This window comes from Acartia tonsa, chromosome 10 (assembly GCF_053477335.1).
Source record: "Acartia tonsa isolate MP-2025a chromosome 10, ASM5347733v1, whole genome shotgun sequence".
NCBI classification, from domain to species: domain Eukaryota; kingdom Metazoa; phylum Arthropoda; class Copepoda; order Calanoida; family Acartiidae; genus Acartia; species Acartia tonsa.
Window position 1 is genome coordinate 26,579,447 of NC_137269.1, and position 25,249 is coordinate 26,604,695.

The 25,249-nt window shown below is 31.3% G+C and overlaps 1 protein-coding gene across 2 annotated transcripts in view; it reads left to right on the plus strand.

The window, feature by feature from the left end:
- Positions 1–4,849: 4,849 nt before the first annotated feature.
- LOC145329744 (uncharacterized) overlaps positions 4,850–25,249 on the plus strand; it is a 65,391-nt gene continuing 44,991 nt past the window's right edge. For both annotated transcript variants that reach the window (XM_080174117.1, XM_080174118.1), the window contains exons 1-6: positions 4,850–4,923; positions 5,278–5,386; positions 7,381–7,511; positions 7,913–7,995; positions 8,970–9,029; positions 21,025–21,085. In XM_080174117.1, coding sequence (XP_080030243.1) covers positions 5,335–5,386; positions 7,381–7,511; positions 7,913–7,995; positions 8,970–9,029; positions 21,025–21,085 — 387 coding nt within the window. In that variant the 5' untranslated portion in view covers positions 4,850–4,923; positions 5,278–5,334. The remainder of the gene's footprint in view (positions 4,924–5,277; positions 5,387–7,380; positions 7,512–7,912; positions 7,996–8,969; positions 9,030–21,024; positions 21,086–25,249) is intronic.

A 25,249-nucleotide genomic window follows, 5' to 3' on the forward strand; every position in this document is an offset into this window, starting at 1 on the left:
CACATCACAAAACAAGTTTTACCATAAAATTTAAAGTTATAGAGTGGCACATCATTGAATCGATTGGGATGTTGCCTAAAAGTATAGTCCTACAGGTCAACAAGATAGTATTCTTTCTGTTTAAAATAAAAATATGTAGTTTTAATAACAAGAACAAAAAAAAACATTACGAAAACAAGCTTTTAATTAAACCTTTGCAAAAATAGCGCAAAAAAATCAATCATTCCTTTGACCCCTTTTTAAATAGGTTTAAAGAGTAATGTCAACAAAAAAGGATTTACATTATATAACCTTAATTCTCCATTTATTTGAAATCTATTTCTTTATGTAAGATTCTTTTTTTTTATTTGATGTATTCTAATTTTCAATTTATTATAGATTTTAAGAACTTAACAAGACATTTATAACGCAAAACTGAATTAAGACGAAACAAGGATTACAACATCTATGAAAGCGAAGCTTAACAATCAGTCTGACGAGACAGACAAACGAATAAAGAGCAACAACTCATTCATTATTACTTCAACATATTTGGTTCATAAGAAAAATATATTAATCTTGAAGAAACTAATAATTGCATTTATCTATATTTCAAACTTAATTACCTTATGAAAAAAGATAGCTTTTCTGAAAAATACCAAAATACGCTCTTACTATAAATTGATATTTTCTTAAGGATAGTACATTAGCATTCAGGGAAGAAAGGGACTGGTCCCCAAAGTTTTTTAAACACATTCTCTCATGTGTTGGCTTCAAATTTTTGGTAATTTTATTAAATGTTGATTGGGGTGTATCAAACTAGTAGTGTTCAAAATTTTCCACCAATGATTTCAATTTACATATGAGGTAATTTTGTTTATCATCATTGGGGATATACATGGCTTTATCATCCATAGTCTTATCCCTTAAGAACCCTGATAAGCAATGATGTTTTGGTTAACCTTCTGCTGGTTGCCTCATTTAAAATTTCTCACATACCAATCTAAATTAGATTAAAGTGGGTCAACTAGAATCTTCCTAGTTTATACCTGTAACTAGCGGGGTCGGGTTAATGTCTCCCAAAATAGATAAAAACTATCACTGGACCATTAAAAGCTTTACGGTAAAGGAGAACCATATCGGTTCAGCAGTTTGCGAGATAATTGGATAGATCATATATTTTTGTTAAAAGAAAAAAAAACCAATGAAATCTCCCGAGAATTTTTTCTAAAAGCAAGTTTATCTTCTTTACGTTCTGTCATTCGTTTGTTTCAAAATGTTGAAGACTTTTGTAAAACTGTATTGAAAGGTTAAATAGCAGTGTCTTAACTTTTTTTACAAAATTTTTTTTTATATAAAAGGGGTAATATTGTTTATGAGAATTAGTGATGTCTAAGTTTTGTAAATAAACCAATAAAAAAATCTATATGAATATAAAATTGTATGTTCAGGCCTAAATCTAATATAAATTAAGTGTCAAAATAAAAAAATAATATAAAATTATAAATAGATTGAATTGAAATTCTAATATTTAATGTATTACAATTATCTTTACATTAAACACAATAATCATAACATATATAAAAGGAAAGCTAAATAAATAAGACGATAGGACAAACGAACAGTAACAAGCCTATAAAACTTTTCTTTGGAGTCTTAGGTATAGAAATGCTTTCCTAACTGTTTAACCCTTGATTCATTTGATCAATTCTTATCCAATGAATTTATCCATATAATAGGTCAGCTATAAACGGTGATGAATTTCTTAGATCTATAAAACTTTGCTTTGGAAAATTCTAACTTTTAAGCTCATATTATGCGCTTGAAGCATATATATATATGTATATATAACAAAATCTTCGTCTGCTAGAAATTGAACGGATTATAATGTTACAGAAATGAGAATTACTAAATAACCTACCAATTATGACTTCATATTAACTAGATTATACCTTTGGAATTTGAGGAAACTTTGTACAAGAGTTTACATTGGTATAACAATTCTAACATGCCTAGCTTCACCATAGAAACTGAAAATCTATTAAAAAGCAAAATATTCCTATGAAAAATAAACATTTTTTTCCAGCCTATTATGTTTTATTTCAATATTAATATTTATTACAACTGTATTTCACTTTATATCAGGGAGGTAGGGAACGTTACACTTGTCCCTAAAGTTTTAAAATCACGTTCTCCCATTCTTGGGATAAAACTTGCTACGACTTTTGATTGGGTTTAACACTCCATGAGAACTGTTCCAACTTTTCCACCTTTGAATTTAATATACAGAGAAGGTGTACATAAATTTATTGTCCATTGTCTTATCCCTTTATATCCCTGTGTTCTATATTACAAAGGTTGTTATTAATGACTGTAGTTCACGTGTCTACTGAATAATAATGTAATGTTGTAATTCAAATTATTGCAATGGATGTAGAATATACGTGGATATATGACAGAGGAAAATTTGTCGTGAATTTAGATTGCTATTTCCCCTGTCATTTATTGTTCAATTCGTTATCCAGTAAGAAGGGAGGGGATGGGAAAAGATGGTGGATGGTGGTATCGTTATATTAGTCAGCTGTGAATATCACTTTATTAGAGAATATAAAAATCTGGTGCACCATCCAAGTAATTATATATCGATTATTGTAATTCATTTCATTACATTATGTACAACTAAAAGTGTTACAACTCTATAATATAAGAACGATACAACTTTGAATTTCTAATTTTTTATTTTGCCGCCAAAAAGAACCAATCACACGTCTCCTTGTAAATTACTAATGTATTATTGGATGTCTGTTGACAAGGGGAAAACGTGATTGGTTCATTATAGCGGCAAAACTATAAATTCAGAAATTTAAATGTTAATTTAAAAATTTTAATCCTCATTATGAATTTTCTAAATAATTGATATAGAAATTTAACTTTATATGACAAAAAGTAACTAGAATTGTTTCATAAACGTAGTGTTTTTATAACTATTGTAAAACTTATGTTATATATATGTCAGCTAAAATGTACAATGGGGCAAATCCAAAGAAATAAGATTTAATTGTTTAAATGCCTACTTAGTATTCAATATGGCATAATAAGGAGTTTTAAGGGTAAAATAAACAAGCTATGTCTACTAGAAGCTACGCCCCTTAAGGCCTCTAGGGGTACTTGAGGTTTACCTCCCCATTTTATACTTGAAATATTTTTTTGGGGGTATTTTTTTAGAGGTGGGAGTTGATGGCACCCACCCTTAAAATAGTTATAAATCTATGAGAAGCTACACTGTAAAGCAAAAATCGGTTAATTGGTTACCAAGATCCTTCGGTACAAACACACAGATACATTTCAGAGATTCTGCAACTTTATTATAAGGATATACCAAAAAAAATGAACTAGCAAAATAATATTTTGGTTTCTGTATTTGTCCCAACTTTCCAATGTATTAAATAAATTCCCGACTTTAATAACACAAATCAATAATTTATGAATTCTTAATTAATTTCACACAAACTCAATTCATATTATTTGCAGCAAGGCTACTCTTTAATTCAGTTCTGTAATATGACACCGCTCATATTTTAGTTTTTATCAGGGATCTTAAGGGAAAACAAATGAAAGAACTTTTAGGACATGCATAATCAAAAACCTTTCTCTATTAGTGTAGCAACTCTTTATTTACAGAAATAATAAATATTTTTTTCCATTTTGAAAAAAATCTGCCTCAAGCTATTCTATAGTTCACTATAATTAAATGTCCATAGATTTAAAGCAGTTTATAGTGCCTAATAAAAAATGACGTCATGCAATACAAATGACCAATAATAGGCAAGTATACATTGTAATTGACTAATGATAAAAGTATATTGGCCTATCATTGGTATATTGGTAATGTCATTAAAAAAAACACTTTAATTTGAAATTCTCTGTATAATGCTGAATAATTTTGAAAACATAAAATTTACTATATTAAAGAACGTAATCGTCCTAATTTACGATTATAAAATAAATTTATGAATATTAAATGTACATAATAATTGAGCCGACTTTCACCAAAGTAAATATTTTGTGGTTACACACCAATTTAAGCTGTGGTTTTAATTTTTATACACCTTTTAACATTATTTTTATACACCTTTTAACATTATGATTTATGACTAATATAGATAACTATAAATAGACCTTTAGGTAACTTATCAAGTTATCACTATTACGAAACATTGTTAAACACAAGGTATCCAAAGGGATAAGACAATGACCGATAAATTGATGTACATCCCCAATGACGATAGACAAAATTATCCCTCCAGAGAATACAATTAGTGCAGTGGATGAAACGTTTGGACACTAAACTTAATAAACCAGTTAATAAAAATTCAATAAAAGTCCCCAAAGTTGTTAATCCAACAAATAAGAAAAAGTTATTATAAAAATTTGAGGTCTAGTGTAATAAGCAGCCCAATATAAACTTCCTCCTTGGCTAAACATACCTACTAACTGTTGAATTAAAATAAAGACTTTAACATTATATTCTGAGTAAATATATTTCTCATACTTTTCCTTTTAACGCGCTAGATATAGAAGCAGCCTTCATATTATTATTGTCTTTTGTGTGACACAGTCTATACTGGTTTGGATGTATTTTATTATCACCCCTATTTATATTAAACAAGATTACATTATTTGATAGATAGTGGAAGAGTTTGGACACTGCTAGCTTGTACCAATCAATCAATATCTAATGAAAGGTCCCCAAAGTTTTAAGTTTTGATTAAAAAATGAGAGAACATGTGGAAAAAACTTTGGGGACTAGTATGAATGTCTACTTAATCCTTCTTCAGGAATCAGAAATGATAACTTTAAACAAAATTTCAGAATAGAATAATGAAAAATATGAGATTATCAGTGGATTATTTCCGAGATGGTATTGTAACATAATTCTGCTAGGTATGGACTTCTTATTTATAATAAGGACAATTATGTTCATTAGAGTTCAGTTCTAACAACTAATAACACAGTAAATACATTTTGTATTATTTTTAAATGAATAGAACAATACATTTTTTGGGGTAAATATAAGAACTAGCTGGGGGTATTTTTTCTCTTAGGAGTGTGGTGGTATTCTCCCTCATAATAATTATAAACCTCTAGGACCTGTGATGAGCTACAATGTAAAGAAGAACCATATCGTTTCAGAGGTTGGCTAGAGACTCAGCACAAACAGAAACAAACACAAACAATTATCCTGTTACTTTTATGATCAAATAATTCTTGTTAATTAGTTCAATTTCTATTTAATAGATGGCTGTAGTGCAAACCTGATGTAAATATAAAACGAGTAAAAATAGTGATGACAAAATGTTGAGAGGATTTGCTGCCACGCTATTCATTTTTCTGGCTACTACGAGAGGTAAAGTTATGCTTTCCATAAAATTACCGGTTGATCATTAACCCTCCCCCCTAATTATTTTTAAAATAAATTTAAATTAAGGATGTGTATTTCCTTTTCCTATTACTAACCCCTGCGTGGGACACTAACCCTGCAGTGCCCGTACCTACAGTGTCCTAACCCTGCGAAAAAAAACCGGCACCAGGGCTTCCTTTATACAACCTAACCTAATTCAGGACAAACCCCAAACTGTCCAGTTTTAAGCAAGACGATTCCTGTGACGTCATATAAAAAGGGAAGGGGGGAAGAAAATCTCTTCCCTTTTCTCCCATCTCTTTTGAAGAGATTTTCTTCCCCCCTTCCCTTTTTCTTTCCCGAAACGTATATGACGTAACTGGAATCCTCTTGCTCAAAACTGGACAGTTTGGAGTTTGTCTAATTCAGGCTTTACAGACTCCTACTCATATATTTTAAAATTTGACTTTATGGAGAGGGTTGTTTGCTCTTATGTAAGCTCTACAAGAAAGTGCCAATCAACTTTGCAAGCTTTTTTGGAGGGAAAACGAATAAAAAATGTTTTGTCCACCATCCAATTCTATCAGCAGTAAAATTATATTTTTTTTTGTGGATTTATAATTGTAATTTGATTTGTATTAGTTTCCAATAACTGATATTAGTCCACCACGGATTTCATTCAGTTTTGTCGCACAAATCCTTTTTTGCATTTAATAAAATATAGGAACAAGAAAAAGTGTTAAAAACTAGCGGCTTGACATTACAGAAAAAAAATATTTGCTAGCCGGATAATGACAGAAAAAGCCAATTTGTCCTGTCTGATAAGCCAGCAAAAAAGTTATGTTTGGCTAAAAAATTGATACTTTCCCACAAAGCACCTATTGAGTATTGACCTCCCTCCCCCTCCAAGTATCAAATGAATTGCAAATCAGAAAGGGGTTAGCTCAGGGGCCTAAACCCTGCGGGTCTGCTCGGTACCCAATATAAACCTATCATGACTTAAAATAAAAAACAATCAGAAAACTACCCAATATAACTTAAACATACCTGACTAAAAAATACTCTACTCCCCTATATTTAATTTATTTCAAAATATTTTCGCTAGACTATGCTTTTTGGGGGAAACCGCTACAAATCATTTATGTGAAACTTATGCTAATTATTGTTATAAACAAAGAAGATGTGATTTTTTAAACTTATGTCTCACAAAAGATAAAAAGGGGAATATTTTTTTAGATTTACTTAATCCTTTATTAATACTTACTGCAAAGTTATGAGGAAAGGTTATAAAAAAATTGCATAACTTATTCTGCAGTGACAATTCCTGAAACTTTATTTTCATACTGCATTTTACTAAACACCAAATCATTAGATCAATTCATCATTGATAGGAAATTTTAGGTATTTTGTATTTTCTTAATAGCTCTTTTTATTTGTCTAGCTGTTAAATTCATGAGATAAGTTTTTTTACTATATACTTATAAACCACTTTGTCCGTTGGTCTATCCATGTGGCAGGTTTTTAAATTTTTTTTGTTAAAAATGGGGTATTCCTATCCAGATTCTTATTGTCTACTTTTAGAGATGTAAAAATATTCCTTACCAATCTATAACTACAATATAAAATATCAGTACTACACTACTTATGGATGTTGTAATCCTTGTTTTTCAAATAAAAATGTGTTTTCTAATGTCTTCTATAGCTTCTACATCCGGCGCATGACATTTAAAGGGGTCATCCCAGAAAAAGCCTATATAAAATAATGCGTATCTCAGAAAACGACTACTTTAAAAACAATGCCTGCTACATTTTTTTCAAATTCCTTGTTTTATCTCTAGCATCAATAAATCAATAAGAATTCATTTCGTTGACATAGATAAAACGAAATTGTATGTAGTTATTTTTTTGAAATAAAAACGAGTCAGAAATGATCTCTATACTATGTTAAAAATGTAGGACCTCAAGACAAAGGTCATGAAACTAATCTATGTTCCTTTTAGTGCTGGGAGAGATAATGAAGATGGAGATAGAACAGCCTATAGACCCAAATATAGATCCTAATGGTGAAGATTTATTGTCCAAGGGAAAGAAATCTCTACTCAATGGTGGCTCTGGCAAATACACAACTAAGGTACATCTTCACTGTTACAAAAATTATTTTTAAAAACCTTTGCAGGCCTAGTCTAGATATAACTAATACATTTTTCCAGAAATTGAAGAAAAATAAAAAATAAACTAGACCGTTCTTTGAAAAATTACCCGGAAAATCTTTATGTATAATCAATTTGAAAATCTTAAATTTGTCTATTGAATTTAGAATTTTAAATAGATTTGGGTTAACCATCGCAATTTAAGCAAAAAAAAAATTTTTTCATGGAATTTTTTTCCCTGTAATTTCGTTACCTGTAATGTATTACTATATATTTTTGTCATTATACGATTTATAAACGTCTCAAAGTCAAGCTGTTTAAAACTTAACAAATTGTCTGAATCAAAATAAAACTTGGTCCAAAACAATTTTAAAAATCTCAGGAGGAAATCCAGAAGGCCCCGTCAGAGGACCATCCCTGCAGGCTCACCAGGACATCCATGGGAATCACTTTTCCAGACATGAAACAGGAACATATAACAATTAATATTAACATTAACAAGCGCTGTAATGTGCCATGTGTGACGTCATAAAAATACGTCTAAATGAATCTCTTTTAAAGCTGTGTCCTATCACACTTCTTCTCTCATTCCTCCTTTTTAGACGAATTTTTATAACGTTACACATTAACATTAAAATCTTTTCAAAATAACAACAATGATCACAAAATTTAAAAGAAGCGAGACATAACAATAATCATGAATACGAATGAATGAATACTTACAAAGCAATCTAAAGAGACTTTGATAAAATCAAGAAATACATTGAAGAAAAAATTACGAAACCTTTCACACTATATTTTTTAATATACATAAATATATATATATTTTGTAGTAGGACTGACAGAAATAGTAAATTACTTACTAGATGCTCATTGATATAGATAATCTTTACAAAAAATCAGCCGTCTCTCTTGAATAGCAGCTTAGAAAATCACATTTTCCACATAGCGTTACGAAGTGAATGACTGACCGACAGACGAACAAAGAGAATAATAATCAATTTACTTTCTTTACTAGTTAGAGTTTATGTTTCTTTTTAAGAATGATGTGACGTACACAGCAAATCCCCAGGGGGGGGGGGGAGGGAGTTGTGAAACCATTAAAGGTGAACAAAGGGTAAGGCAGGCCTATCAAATTTCAATCTATCGCACGCCACTAGCCCAATTGCATACAATTTCATTATCAAATATTTATAAATCCTAAAATTACTTAGATATAAAATGCTTAATCTAGACATATTTACATTTTAGATTAATTATAGAGATGCTTCGCTTGTTTTATAAAAAAAAAGATCATGATTAGAATATCCATACGGTAATTTTGGTAATGATCATAGAGTTGCCATGATTTTTTAAATTGTTAAAGTTAAAAAAATATAGGACAATTCAAGAATGTACATATTTTATGTACTTATTAATTTTGTTGTATGTGCACACTCACAGGAAACATTTGTAAATCTTCTTGGATACAAGGAACCCAATCTAGTTCATGTCATGAGGTAAAACTTTACTTGTTAGTTATTTATTTTAAGATGTTGGTATGTCAAGAGGAAATTGCTTTTAACACATTTAAACTTGTACGTTCAAGAGGATATCATGGGTTAATTTTATAAATTAAACACCAACAAAATATTTATTTCCTCCAAAACTAAATAAACTCGGTGAACATAATTTTCATATTTCTCTTCTGCATGGTAAGGCAATCTTTCTCAAAAATAGATAACAAACATACCAAGGACATATAAGAAACTTCCTCCAAAATTATACAAGCAAAAACAGAACAAAACTTTTTCTATCTATAATTACTAAAGTAATTGGTTGTCTATGTGTCTGTCTGTTTGTATCGAAGGTTCTTGCTAACTGATGAACTGATATGATTCTCCTTTTCACTGTTGCTTCGAATAGGTCATGGAAATATTTATACATATCTATTTAGGGGAGGGTATCATCACCCTCCCAAGATGTAAAAAATGTATAATCTTTCTAATGCTTTGTTAAATTCAAACTGCTCAAATAAGGAACATTTTAAATATTTTGTGATGTAATGTATTTTTGTAATTTATAAATAGTTCTTTAAAAATAAAATGCTAACTTGCGTGTGAATTGTAAGATTTCAAAATGAATATTGAACAAGGATGTCATCATTCATTAAAAATTCAGTTCTAATAACATTTCTAAAATCAACCCTATAGAAAACTGTAGTTTAAATTTTTATACAGCTAAGTATAAATATTTAACAAACACAACAATGTAAGATCTACTATAACTTATAGAAAATCTTTGCACTCAAAAATACTACTGTTGCACTTTAAATTTGCAAACAAGAGAGAGAGAGAGAGAGAGAGAGATAGAAGGGTGAGAGAGAGAGAGAGAGGAGAGAGATAGAAAGGGTGTGAGAGAGAGAGAGAGGGGGGGGGGGAGAGAAAAGAGAGTACACAAATTAAATGGATAAGCAAAATTTCCAACAGTATATTTCTGCAAATTAAAGGATAAAAATATATTTCTTACAACTAGGAAATCCAAAAATCATTTAAGGTTTTTTTGCCTTAAAATGATATAGTTAATTTTTTTGGCTTTTTTTTACTTATACATTCATTACTGAGACTTAAATATAGAAATAGAAAAGGAGAGATTTAGTTAGAAAAATGAGATAGAGAGATAAGAAGTTTGGGGAGGAGTATGATTCAGAGGAAGGTGGCAACTCGTTGTTTCTACAAAGAAAATAGTTTTCCAGAAATGTATGTTATGGCCTGTTTTCAATATTATCAACAATTATCCCTAATAAAATCCAATCCTATGTAATATAGTAGGGTTAACCCGAAGCCATGGCATAACTTATGGTTGTCTGTTGAGTGTTACTTGACCTAGCGCCCCAATTAATTAATCCAGGACAGGTTTAAGGCTATTTACAAGATAAAAAGGCTCCCCTTCTTCACCTAACATCCTTAAATTTACAAAAAAAAAATCATTAGTTTTTATTTCTTTTTAAAAATATGCTTCTAAAAAAACAAATTTTAAATTGTATAAATGTTTGAACATCGAGTAAAACAACTTGGTCTTTCAAGCAGAATAGAAATATATAGGAAAAAGTGCACATTTCGACAGCTACCATTTATCTTTCCCTGTTGAACAAAACTGTAAAAATTATTAAAATCTACCTAAAAAACTTTCTAAGAAACATGCTTAACAATTAACACTTCAAATAAGATAAGTTTTGATTAAATTAAGGCGATTGTTAAAAGCAGTATACATAAAAGATCTCTTTATCCTGTTTGAACTAAAAGTTTAACTATTCACAGAAACTAAAATTCTATAGACATGCTTTATGAGCTGTACTGTTTGAGATATATTACCCAATTTTTATATAAAAACACTCTTAAAAGAATACATGTCATGAATATAATTTTATATTTATTTTTCTACAGGGGGTTTAACCCCCGGCTAACTTGCTATGCAATTTATTTTATCAAGTGTGATCCTTTGAATCATATTTTTACAGAATTTAAATTCTCTGCAATGTAGTGTTTGCAACTCTGTTTGAGTATGCTATTCTCCTTCTTTTCGTTTGCAGTTCAACAACAGATAGCTTTGATTGGTAATAATGACATGATAGAATAGTTCTATTGATTTCAGACTTTGTAAACATAATGTTTACTTGAAAAAGTGTAGTAACTATATTTATTTTCATTGCCTGTGAATCCATGCAAATATATTGATTCGTTAGCCCATTTAGACACCAACTTGTAAATGGTAAAATAGTCCTATTATCTTAATTTTTGAAACGGTGATGTCTTGTGCGATTAGGCATAAAATATTATAACTTAAATATCCATGTAATCAAGTCTAAAAAATGTAAAAAAAATTTCAAATGTAAAAACTGTAAATTAAATTTTGTTTTATTGTATTTTTATTGTATAGTGCAGTTAATTAAAACTGCATGGCTAATTTTCTAATATTGTATCTCTCTATTCGCTTTCTCTTTCTTTCATTTTTTTTCATACTTTTTAACATTTCTTAAATAGCTGAAAATTTACTATAATCATGTTTAAGATACATTTTTAAGGCTAAGCTTTTCTATAATTAGGGTCATTTCGTCCGTTTGTCCATCCATCACGGACTGTTAAATTGGACAAGTTAGAATTGTCCTATCGATTTCAAACATTGCATGTAGATTTCTGTAACAGTTTGGTACGATTTAAAAAAGCGTAGCAACTTTATAATCATTATCAGGATTTTTAACCTTTTTAATATAAGCGAAGCATCTCTATATAATCAAGTCCTAAAACTTAAGGTATCTTATTTATTTGGACCTTAACTTCCTTCCTAAATTATTACACACTCATCAGTGGCAAGAAATAAGTCATGGGTCCCTTAAAAAGATACATAAACCATGTTTAGTTTTTTGCTGTTTTATATGAATTTAGCTGATTTGGAATGGTTTATGTTTGATTTGGAGAAGTAATTTAAATTAGCAAATCTGTCCAAAAAAATTTGTTTTCATTTATACTTATTTTTGATTACTAAGTTCTCAAGAATAATTAAGTTAAATTGTTTTGTTTCTTAATGTTCTTTCCTGATGATTAAATCTAAGTATCCTTTGACAAAACTCCTAATTATAGAGAAGCTTCGCTTTTGATAACATGTATTGTGTTTGGTTATCTGATTTACATATTAATTTACCACCAGTCATAATCCCAATCCTAACATATCATATAACTTTAACTCAATATATAAATGTATATTATATTTTTAGGTAATAAAGGTTGTTAAGTTTATAACAACTATATAGTGGTAGCGGTTTGAAAAAAAAACGAAAAAAAACTGTACATTCTAATAAATAGTTTTTCGCGGTCGTAGGCGGTCATACGCAATGTTGGAAGGGTGACGCAAATTTCTGATCTCAGTTTTCGCGATTTGAGATTTTTTTATATCAGAGCAAATTAAGTAATCTTGCAAGCATCGCTTTTATCTTATAGAGAAAAAAAGTAAATCAAATAGCTTATAAAACTGAGATCTGAAATTTGTGTCACCCTTCTAACATTACGTGTGACCGCGTACGACTTCAAGAAACGGCATTTTATTACTCGTCATCGTGAATTATATCAATAAAGTCCCCCTCCAAAAAAAAACTATTAAAAAACACCCATTTTTTTTATCTAATTTTTCCTCCGGATAGCCTAAAACCTTCTCTGGACCAATGAAAAATATCCTTATAAATTGGGAACGACAGGTTGATTCGTTTATGAGATCTTAGCTGACGTACATACTTGCATTCTGTTACTTTATTTTATTTTGTGGATTATATTCTATTCTACAAAATTTGACTTTTCCTTTAAATCCTTTATTGCTTAATTCGCATGCATTGTAAAGTATATTGGCAAATCTGTCTATATTATACACAGAATTAATTTAAACTTATATACACCTTATATATCATATAGATTAATTAATTGTCATAACAATCTGATTGCATTGACAAAAATATACTTGGATGTAGAATATACGTAAATATTAAGGGGGAAAATTTGTCGTCAATTAAGATTGCTAATATGGAACTTGTTTTTTAGTCAGTTTGTTCGTCCTGTAGGAGGGTAGGAGATGGGTAAATGGGGTGGAAGGGGGAAATCGTTATTTTAGCCTGGTGTGATAATATATTCATTTTTATATTTTTTTATCTTTCAAGTTTTTTTTCATTATTGTGATTCCTAGGACAATTAAAAAAATGTAATCAATTCATGTATTCTCTGTTTTTATTCAAGTGATATCACACAATGAATTGTACATAATGTTCGTTTGTTTGACTGTATGATTTAATTAACTTTTTTTGCATGTTATCACCCCTGTTGGTAATGCATTTTGAAGTTCTTTCTGGAAATGCATTTAAGTATTTGAAGTAAGATATGTTCTGTAACTCTAGTTCTATTTAACAAAGCTTCAAATAAAATTTGTTACACCTAACAGTAAAAATTGTTACATAAAAATCCTCAAATATTTTTTTTATGTTAAGTATAGATATAAAAGTAGCCCAATGTTCCACTTATAATCATATCGATAGCAAGAATGACAATATATATAAACTAAAGATATTAAGAGGTCAGATAAATGAACATTAAAAATAAACGAATTTAATATCTGAAAATTGCAAATTAAAATATTCTAAAATTACATAAATACAGGATACTTAATATGGATATATTTACATTTTACGACTAGCTTAATTCTAGAGATGCTTTACTTATAACATTATGCCTAATGATCTTAGGAATCCATATTCCAAAAACTAATTCACGCAATTAATATACAGCTACTACACTTTAAAAATCATACCTAGTTGTTGCAGGAATCATCATGCCAACTAAGAAATCAATCGGACAATTATAACATGACTTATTTATCTGTAAGAGCTATTCTTTATGGACTTACGGAAAGACTCTAAGTATAGCAAAGTTTTGTTATTTAAAAGATAGATGGACATGGACAAACATCCTACTACTTGTAATCTGTATTCATTCCCACTTTCACTTTTAGCTTCGATAGATCATTTACTGTCAAGACAACTAATTAGTTGAATAAAGGAAGAAACAACACTATTATTTACAAATATATATTATATATATTCAGAGAGGGAGGGTTAATGCTAAAATAAATCACAATAGTTTTTATCGGATCGTATTATAAACAGCTTTCCGCGGATATTAAAATGAAAAATATAAGATTTGAACCAGTTTTGTTCCGTCACAATGGGTAAAAGGCCGGGGCTAACAAAAGTCAAAACTATTGTTAATTTTATGATTATTATTTTATTAATCCTAGAAAATTTTCTATAATACGATGTCAGACGTAATTTTTCAAAATTCGGTGTTAAATTACTTAAAACTTATGTGGACATACTTTTAAGGTAATAGTATAAGATATCTACTATTATAAAACTTTATGTAATCGCCTTAGATAACACCAATAAAAATTCATTGCAAAAGGATCTATTGTGTTACCAATTTTGTTAAAATAGGCAAAATTCTAAATGTTAAAAAATTATAATGAACTTTCTGTTAATTATTATTAAAGTTGCAAAAAACTTTCAGATTATACTTAATTGTTAAAGGAATTAGAAGGTTTGGAAACTATATGACGATTCAGACATGTATAACTAGAACTACCCCAATTGTAGAAATAGTTCGCATTAAATAACCTATTTACTTTGTTGTTGTTATTTCTAGAGTTTAATTTAAACCTGAAAAGTTTTTTTTTTAGAAACTATGTGATTATCTTAGATACCCTCTCAATCATTACACAAGGTCATCATGTCTCAGGTGTAAATAAGATATATTTTACATTTAGAATATTTACATTTTCTACTTAGCTCTTTTTTGTACTTTTATTAACAAATATGTATCCTTACCTTATTGAAGAAACTGCATCATATAACTATTAAAAGAAAGCTTTTCTATAATATGGTCGGTCCGTACGTCCGTCCGTCCGTCCGTTACAGCTTGATAGCTTTTTTCGTTAATTTAGGCATGTTAGAATTGTCCTATCGATTTCAAACTTTGCAAGGTGATTCCTTTAGTAGTTAGGTACGATTTAGAAAGCGTAGCAACTCTATAATCATTACCAGAATGTCAGCACGTCCATTTTACTTTTTAAACAACAAATTATTATGTGATCTAAATAATTATCCGATTGATCTGATTATTGGTAAATTGATTCCTAGGACAATAAAGTATAATGTAATAAGCGAAGCAACTCTATAATCAAGTCCTAAAAATGTAAGTATATCTATAAACATTATCCTATATCGAGCAGTTTTTCAAAAAATTTACTTACAATTTTGCTTCGTCTCTTACACATTTATATTCTGACACAGTTCTGACACTATACAAGTGTTAATGTCCGTTTGTCCTACCGTTTAAGTGCTTCGCTTTTATGGATGTTGTCAACCTTTTTAATGCTTTGAATTTGCGGGGATTTAAAGTAGGGTTGGGCCGGATAGTTTTTTGGCCGGATACCGGATATCCGGCCGATTTCAAATGCCGGATATCCGGCCAAATTGCCGGATATCCGGCCAAATTACTGGCGTCTTATTATATAAAACTGGCGGGTACGCCCTTAGAGGCCTCTAGGGGCACTTGAGGGGGAGGGGGAGTTGAATTGATAACCATTTTTTTTATTTCAGATTTAAGAAATAAAATTTAGGGGGGGCTGACGCCCCTTATTTTTATATTTAGTTGAAAAATTAAATAAAAATATTTTTTTTGGGGGGGGGCGATTTTTTTCTAGGGACGATTTCTCTTGGGAGAGTGGTGGTACCCTCACCCAAAATAATTATAAACCTTCCCAGGGCCTATGAGAAGCTACCCTGTAAAGGAGAACCCGATCGGTTCAGCGGTTAGCGATTTCCTTCAGTACAGACAAACAGATAGACTATTAGACATCCTGTTACTTTATTATAAGGATTCAGGTTAAAACTTAAAAATTATGTAACTATTAAATGTTCTTTCTTCTAAGCAATTAATCTAATAAACTATTACTACCCTCAATCTGTAATATTAACCCCTGTTGGAGGATGGGCGGGGAGGTGGCATTGAACGCATGCCCCCCCCCCCCACCCCTGTGCATTTTCTCTGTATAAAAGGTAGAGGGCTATAACTAAATGACTTTCGAAATATGGGTATGACACATAACTGAGAGTTGGAATTTTTTGAATACCTCCTTCCTGGCGGGCACAGGATGCCAGCAAACCTGGCAAGGTCATTCAGGTAAAAAGTAAAAACATTTTTTTACTTAAACAAAGCATTTCATGTTATCAAATACTTAAATATTCTATAGTCGTACATCCTCATATGAAATAGAGGTGTTCAAGTCGATTATAGCTTCAATAATAAGAAAATTACAGCCATTTATCTATAATACAAAGTAGCTTGATGTCTGTCCGTCTGACCGTCTGTCCGTCTGTCTGTCTGTCTGTCTGTCCCTTAAGATCTCGGTAACCACTGCACCGATTGGATTCTTCTCTTCAGGGAATATACCTACTGGTCCTGTGGTGGTTTTAGGCTATTTTCTTGGGGGGTGGGACACCCCCAACCCCCTCAAAAATAAAAAAATCCAACCCCCTAAATTTTTTTTTTACATTTTTTGTAAAATCTCAGTAACTGCTGATCAAATTGGGCTCTACCCTTCTAGGAATATACCTACTGGTCCTCTGGTGGTTTTGGGCTATTTTCTTGGGGGGTGGGACACCCCAACCCCCCCAAAAATAAAAAAATCCCCACTTCCAAAATTTATTTTTTAAATTTTTTTTTACACTAAAACCAGTAATTGGGGTGGGGGAACCCCACTGCAACATGGGGCGGAGGCCCCATGAATCCCCCCCCCAAAAAAAAATCAAAATATATTTTTTTTAATTTTAATTTTGTGTAAGCGAACAACCTAGGTCTAATTTTTACAAATTGAAATTTTTGTGTATACGGCAAACAACCTGGGTTTAATTTGTACAAATTAAAATTTTTGTGGATAAAGCGCACAACCTGGGTTTAATTTTACCACAGAGTAATTAAACAAAGAATAAATTTTTGAATATTTCTATTAAGGAGGGTTGACTTCCCAAAACTATATAGGGCAAAGCCCCTAGAGGCTAGGGGCGAAGCCGCTAGTAATTTAAAAAGCAGAAATTTTTGTTGTAAAATATAAAATATTATATTGCCGGATATCCGGCCGGATAGTTTCAATATCCGGTATCCGGCCGGATATTGAAAATGGCCGGATATCCGGCCTCACCGGATATCCGGCCCAACCCTAATTTAAAGTGCCTTTTGTGTAAGAACCCTTATCCTTATTTAAAAAAAAAGAAAATTAGGGAGTGGGTATATTTTCGTGTTTTATTGTTTGTACGTAGGTTAGGTTAGGTCATATTGAGTACATTGTAGCCCTGAATGTTTAAGGCCAACCGCAGGGATCACGCATAAAGGAAACAATACTTTTTTCTAATGTATTTAAAAATATCAATATTTCAATAAATTTGTTATTTTGTATGCAATAACTTATATAACCAAAATCACGAATTTCAAGTTTAATTTAAAGTGGCTAAACTTTAAATTGCTTATTACATAAGATACTTGAATATTAAGTATATTCTTAGATGAACAATTTAAAAAAGCTAATTATTAAAGTGTTATTTGATCGATAGGTCTTATAATTCTAGCCAATATATGTTTGATTTAATTTTCCAAACACGTCAATAAATAAGGAAGATTCCTAGTATATAACAGCTGGGGAGTTGAATCCATTTTTATAGAAGCAGAAATATAATCTATGATTACGGTTTTGACCCTCTAAAAACGTAATTCACCATTCCACTTTCCCCTCTCTTGGTGATGATATCATCAACGCCGATATGATTTTTGTAATCTACCATTCCAATTTTGGCTCTCTTGGTGATGATATCATCAATGCCGATACGATTTTTGACATGTACCATTCCACTTTCAAGAGAGGCGAAACTGGAATGGTGGTTTACACTTTAAACATCGACATAATTGAAATCATACATACTATTTTTGAATTATGTTTATCGTAGGAATGTATAAAATACTATTTATAAATAATTTTTTTTATGTAAAATAAAAATAATAACTAGAATATACGCCTCTATTGAAAGTGGAATGGTACATGTCAAAAATCGTATCGGCGTTGATGATATCATCAACAAGAGAGGGGAAAGTGAAATGGTACATTAAGTTTTTTAGAGGGTCAAAACCGTCATCATAGTTAATATTTCTGCTTCTATAATAATGGATTAAACTCCCCAACTGTATAAGGGAAAGTCTTCACTTACATGCAAGAGGCCCAGAGGTGAAATCACTAGTGATTTGAAAATGTCTGGAATTATAAAGATCAACCCAGAGTTTTGCACAGCCATACACACAGACCCTAATCATAAATGGACTAAGTTGATAAAACCAATGATGACACACAAAATTAGCCCTTCTGTAAATTACAATTTACAATTGAAACGTTTTAAAACTCAAATTAATGAACCAACCATTCAAATTTCAATTAAAACTTCCAAAGTTTTTAAGCCAATAAATAAAACCAATATACAAAGACAATATTATAAAACTTTGGGGACGACTGATGTAATAAACAGCCTAATGCCCCCTCCCTCCCAGCAAAATCCTAGATACATCAACAGCCCTGTAGGTATCAAACTTGTAAAAAACAGACATCCAGAAGACTAAGAATAGACGCAAATTTAAAAAGAACAAGAGCAATGAATAAAGCTTCTTAATTCATTAGATTTATTAGTGTACACTTGGAGAAAAATCCATATATACAAAATCTGACCCCAAATTAACAACTCATCAACTTGTAACAACTTGATTATTATAAAAGGTTCAAATGTTTTTTGAGTGGAGAAAGTCGCTCAAAAAAATTCTGACGTCATATAAATGAGGGATGACGATAGGATTATTGGGAAAGAAAACCCCTAAAAAAGAGATGGATAATCCCTCATATGACGTCACATGCTGATTTTTGAGTGACTTTCTCCGTTCACAATGTGTTGCTGTGTTTAATGCCCTAGGAAAATTGGGATGGATGTCAACGCTTTTGGCCTACCTATCTTATTGAAGTCATAGTAGAGGAAAAGAGAAAGGGAAGGGTTAAAGAAACCCCCTAAAAAAGAGATGGGGTATAGGGCATCTCCTGACGTCAATAGAATAGGTAGGCCAAAAGCAGTGACATCTATCCCCATTTTGCTAGGGCACTATAAACAGCTAAAAATTTTCTTAATACCCTAACCCTGAATTGTTTTATTTACCTGAAAGTGCATAGAGAGAGGCATAATAGTACATTGTTTGTATAAGATGCAAAACACTAACAAACCATTTTTCAGGGAGGTGTGCACTGCGTTTTTATCTCGCCCGTCAATAAAAAAGGGGTTCTCGTTACTCAGAATTTCCGCAGAATTTAGGCATCAGGAAAAACTACTACACCCAACCTAACTTATATTTTATTTTAAATATTAAAACATATTATTGATAACAATAAGTAGTAGTTGCTACTAATGCAAATTAAAAAAAAAACAAATACAATATGTCTAAACAATGATCATTAAGATTAACTAAAAAAATAAAGACCAAATAGCTATAATCAAAATCGAACAGCTCTAACTAACCTTTCTAACAAAGAAAGAAATATATTTTTATGGTAGTCAAGCTTTATGTATGTCATTATGGGTACCTTATTCTTGGCTGTACGTTGAGTTGCATTTTCTTTTCAAGATTTCACAGTTTTTGCTCAAAACTTTTTCTATGAAGCAAATTTATTAGGTTGTTGCAATATGATTCATGTTTTAAATAAACACAAGTGTTCATGTCAGTACATTTGCCATATGCTTGCAAATTCATGGGGTGAGGTTTGGGATATGCGCGCAAAGCATATTTTACAATACTAATGCTACCTATATTGAAAATATATCTATTGTTTATGAATGGAATCTCAAGATTTTTTACGTTTCAAAAGTCATTTACAAAGTCGTTCATCATAATAGTTTGACGTTAAGTGTTCCAAATTAAGCAACTTAATTTTTGAAAACTTCTAAAAAGAGTAAAAAAAACCTATAGGCACAAATTATAGAGCAGCTTTATATTCAAAAAGTGCAATCTAGTTTTGCACTCTGCCCTCATATTTTATCCGGATATAAAAAAACACACAAAAGTGAAATGAGTTTATCATTGCAATTAAATAAAATACATTCAAAATTTGCATGAAACTTAAACACGAAAAATTAAATTTCTACAGAATTATTTAAAAAACTTACTTTGATACCTATAATACAAAGTAGAATGATGTCTGTCTGTCTGTCCGTCCGTCCGTCCGTCTGTCCCTTAAGATCTTGGTAACCGCTAAACCGATCTGATTCTACTCTTCAGGGTTTATACCAATTGGTCCTGTGGTGGTTTTGAGTTATATTCTTGGTGGGTCGTACACCCCCAACCCCCCAAAAAATGAAAATTCCCCCCCCCAAAAAAAATTTTTTTTTTTTGGGGAAACTACTTCACATAAATTATTAGCGGCAGCACCAGAAATAGATTTTTTCCTCTTAAATTAAAAGTTTTTTTAAAATTACCTCATGGGGCAAAGCCACTAGAGGCTAGGGGCGAAGCCGCTTGTATAAAAAAAGAAGAAAATATTTTAATCTAAAACAAAAAAAAACAATTTTTTTGGGGTTGGTTGGGGTTATTGTTGTAAATTTTTAGAGGGAGGGGGATTAACCTACCTTCCCTCTCTCACTCAAATACTCTGAAAGATGATGAACATAACTTTAACAAATCATTGAAAGTTGACCAAAATACATACATAATCTGTGGGACCTTTATTGATTAGACAATAGACAATAAATTTAAGTAAACTCCCCCCCCCCCCCCAATTATTATGTAATAAATTACCCCTTCTGCAGATTTAAATGATCAATTTGATTTTGTTATATTTATTTAGGTGTGTAGGAAAATGTGATAAAGCTGGCTCTATGGACCAAATTGGCTGTGCTCCAACGAAGGTAATTCGTTCTTGTTCAAACTTATGTTTTCTTTCATAGGATTTGAAATTTATCTATTTCATTTTATAATTGCAACTTTAAAGCTATAATTACAAGGGGAGTATATAAACTGTTTCTTTATTTGGACTAGTAGCAGTACCTAAGGAAACCTTTGATCCAATTTTTTACTTTAGTTTCAGGATGATTTTAAAAGGGCTTAAGTTGCAGATCCTATTTTTTCTGTAATAGACATTTTGTCTATATATTTCGGGCTTAATCGTTAAAATCTCACTACAATGCATTTCTTTGGAGATTTTTTGTATATTTATTTTGATTTTTTTTCATCAGAAAATGGCAATAAATTCTGCACATTGGCCAAGCTAATTTACAGAACTCTTATTAAAAAACAGAATATGTCATGTATGCAACCTCTATTATAAGATGACTTTAAAGTATTTTATTTTAAAACTCAGCAAAAACATATGACAAAAATAAAACGTAGAATATCTTTTGAGATTTTATTTAATTTTGACATTTAGCAGCAGTGAAGTAAAAAAACTGCATTAAATGAAAACAAGAAATTTCAGGTTCAAATATTCGCAGCTATGCATGCTATGTAACATAGCATATTAAGATATAAGTCACTTTAGGAATTTTAAGGGTTAATAAACATATGTTTCATTAGTAATAGCTTAAGTTGTAAAAACTATAGCATCAAAATATAAGAACAGAAATTATAGGACAAATAGAGCTACTGTTCTGCCAAAAGTTATAATACAGCAGCATCGCTGTAGTCCTGCCAAATTATAGAGTTGCTATGCTACCACACAAGTTTGTAATACAGTAGAAGTACTGCAGTCCTGCCAAATTATAGAGTTGCTATACTACCACTAGTATGTAATACAGCAGCATTACTGCAGTCCTGCCAAATTATAGAGTTGCTATGCTACCACACAAGTTTGTAATACAACAGCAGTACTGCAGTCCTGCCAAATTATAGAGTTGCTATGCTACCACACAAGTTTGTAATACAACAGCAGTACTGCAGTCCTGCCAAATGCAAACAGCCAATCAAGAACGTAGCACACAAAATATATTCCTTCAACAATTGTCACATTCTTGGAGTGCTCATACAATCACACAAAAAAAACAAGGACAATTATGTCCATAAACACGTCCAAGCTCTATTTGGGTGGAAATTCATATGGGAGGAGTTAGTGTAAAAGTGTATTAAAAGTAAAAATTAATGACATACGGCATACTCTCGGTTTTTTGTAGTTGAACTTCAAATAAGTCTTGGGAGGGAGGGGACAATGGAATAAAAATATTCTGGTTTCCAAAGTTTTATAAACATGATCTCTCCAAGGTTGGGGTAATTTTGTCTATCATCTCTGGGGATTTACATCCATTTATCTTTCTTTGTCTTCTCATTAAGATCACCGAATAAGACTTTTAACGAAAATAAAGTAAACAAAAACGTCTTTTACATTTTTGTCCGAACATGTTATTTTGCTTTACTTGAAGTGCAGTGCAAGTTTGAGCATGTGTCCGAGACAGATATATTTCGTGTCAGCAAACACAACACTTTATGCTCTATGCATCCACTTTTATATTTTTTTTAAACAGTTAGGCTTATTTAAGACAAAAGATTTACTACTCTAGACAATCATTCCGACACAGTAATTTGTTCAACTTACAAAGGCATTTCTAACATACCAAAATCTTTTTATAAACATTCACAAAGCAAATTATTACCCTAAGAAATTCAACTATCTATAGCTGATTGAATTATATGTAATAAAATAAGAATTCCTATTTTGCACAAACATCTTATCCCTAAATAAAACATCAATTACATGTTAAATATTAAAATATATCATGCTTATTACTGAAAGATAGGTTTGATCTTTACATACATTTCTTTAAATTGTAGATAGTTATATAATAGCTAGCTGCTTAGCAGTAAACCATATATGCTTTTATTATTTAAATGTGTGCCTCTTTTATTTTTAATTGTCGAAAATGCTTACCCCTACAGAGGGCTCTAAGCTTAACCTTATCTTAAATATTAAAAAAAAACCATTTTTTTACAAACAGTTTTGTTGTGGTCCAGATTCCATATAGGGGAAACCGCGTAAATGTTTGTAAGTGCATGTTATCTTGGAATTCCTATATTCTGGAAAGACTAGACTCAAAATTTCCTGATCGATATAGATGTTAGTCTTTTTAATTCCTTAACGGCTCTTAGTATAGGGCATGTTCAAGGCTATTCCTAATTCTAGTGATGTGAACACATGATATTATGCATTAAATGAAAATTATGTCAATGTGCAGCATTATATGTTAAATTTATATTTTTGTGAATGTGCATGAGCAAGCAGCTGTCTTAAATTTAAGCCAATGATAGAAAGGCTTCTTCATTTAAAGACAACACAAATATTACTGGACAGAAAGACGGACAGACAAAATCATATAAAGAGTAGCTATGCTACTTGTACAAAAAATATATTTCCACTTTTGCAATAAAATTTCATGTTGGTAAAATTTTTCAGATTTTTGCATGGGCATAGATTGAGAATAAACTCGTGTGTAGAATTCCAATAACTTGAAATAGGATTTTGATCCCGAGCTCATATTATGCAAATATTTTCCATATACTACCAAACTCATACATACACACACACACACACACACACACACATACACCCTAACACCTACTAACACACATACACCCTAACACCTTCCCACACACACTCACACACAAATACACAATTCTTTAATGTGTATACATACATTTTAACTACTCGTGTATGTATATAAGTAGGAGGATCAACTACATTTATACCAGAAAGTGAGGATTTGCAGGCCTGAATTGTCTTTGAAAAAAAATATTAAAAGCAAAGTTTTTTACATTTAATATCCCAATCTCTTGCTTTTTGAAATATTGATTCATAAGACATGAGAAGAAGATTAAAGTCCCTCCACAGATTATGACGTTATACGATAGAATAGCCAATTAGAGGTCTGTATACACTGTAATTGACCAATGGTAAAATTTATGCAGGTCTCGCATTGGTTATGTTATTCTATCGTAGGACGCATAGGCGTCCAAGGGGGGGGGGTAATGGGCCATTTGGCACCCCCAAACGATTTTGGGGGTGCCGTAGGCAACCCCAAAATTTTTTGAACAATACCCCCCCAAAAAAAAATTACCCCTACCTTGGGGGTGCCGTAGGCACCCCCAACGATTTTGGGGGGGGTATTTACCCCCCCCCCCCAAACCATTTTGGGGGGAGTAATTACCCCCCCAAAATAAATGTTCTTTAAAAAAAATTTTTTGGGGGGGGTGTTTACCCCCCCCAACTTGAATGTTCTTAAAAAAAAATTTTACTGAAAATTTTTTTTTGGGGGGGGGAGGGAGTAATCCCCGCCCCCCCCCTAAACCATCCCGGGGATCTATGATGTAATTGTAAAGCACTGAAGATTCCATAAAATAGATACCTAACTAAATTAAATATTTCATTAAATAATGAAAAAGAATTTCTATAGGCGATTTCTTTTGGGAGGATGTCAGGGTGTCTCAAAACTAGTTATAAAACTTACCAGGACCTATAAGACGCTTCACTTTAAAGTATAATCATATTGGTTCATTGGTACGTGAGTTAATTATTGTATTTTTATGTTCTAAAGAATGAGATACTACTATATATTTGAATGGCGCCCTTAGCATCTAAGAACTCGTGTTTTCTAAAGGGTAAAAAGGGAGGAGAAAAATAGCCTAAAACCACTCAAAGGATTGACTTATAATAGTGTGGAACCATCATGGGATCTATGTGAAGCTTTCCTAAAAAGGAGAACTCAGTATTAAAAGTAATGAAATCTGAAGCTATAGTCAAATAAACCTTACTTACTACTTTATGTTATAGGATAGTACTTATTAACTTAATAGATTAGGTAGGTGCTTTTTTTACATAATTAGATTACCCCCCCCAAAAATTTTACCCCCAGGGTAAATTAGTTTGGGGGGGGTAATTACCCCCCTCCAACAGATTTGGGGGGAGTATTTACCCCCCCCCCAACAGACTTTAGGGGGGGTAATTACCCCCCCCAATAAAATTTTACCCCCGGGGTAAAAATTTTGGGGGGGGTAAAAAAAAATTTCGGCGCGCTTCGCGCGCCATTTTA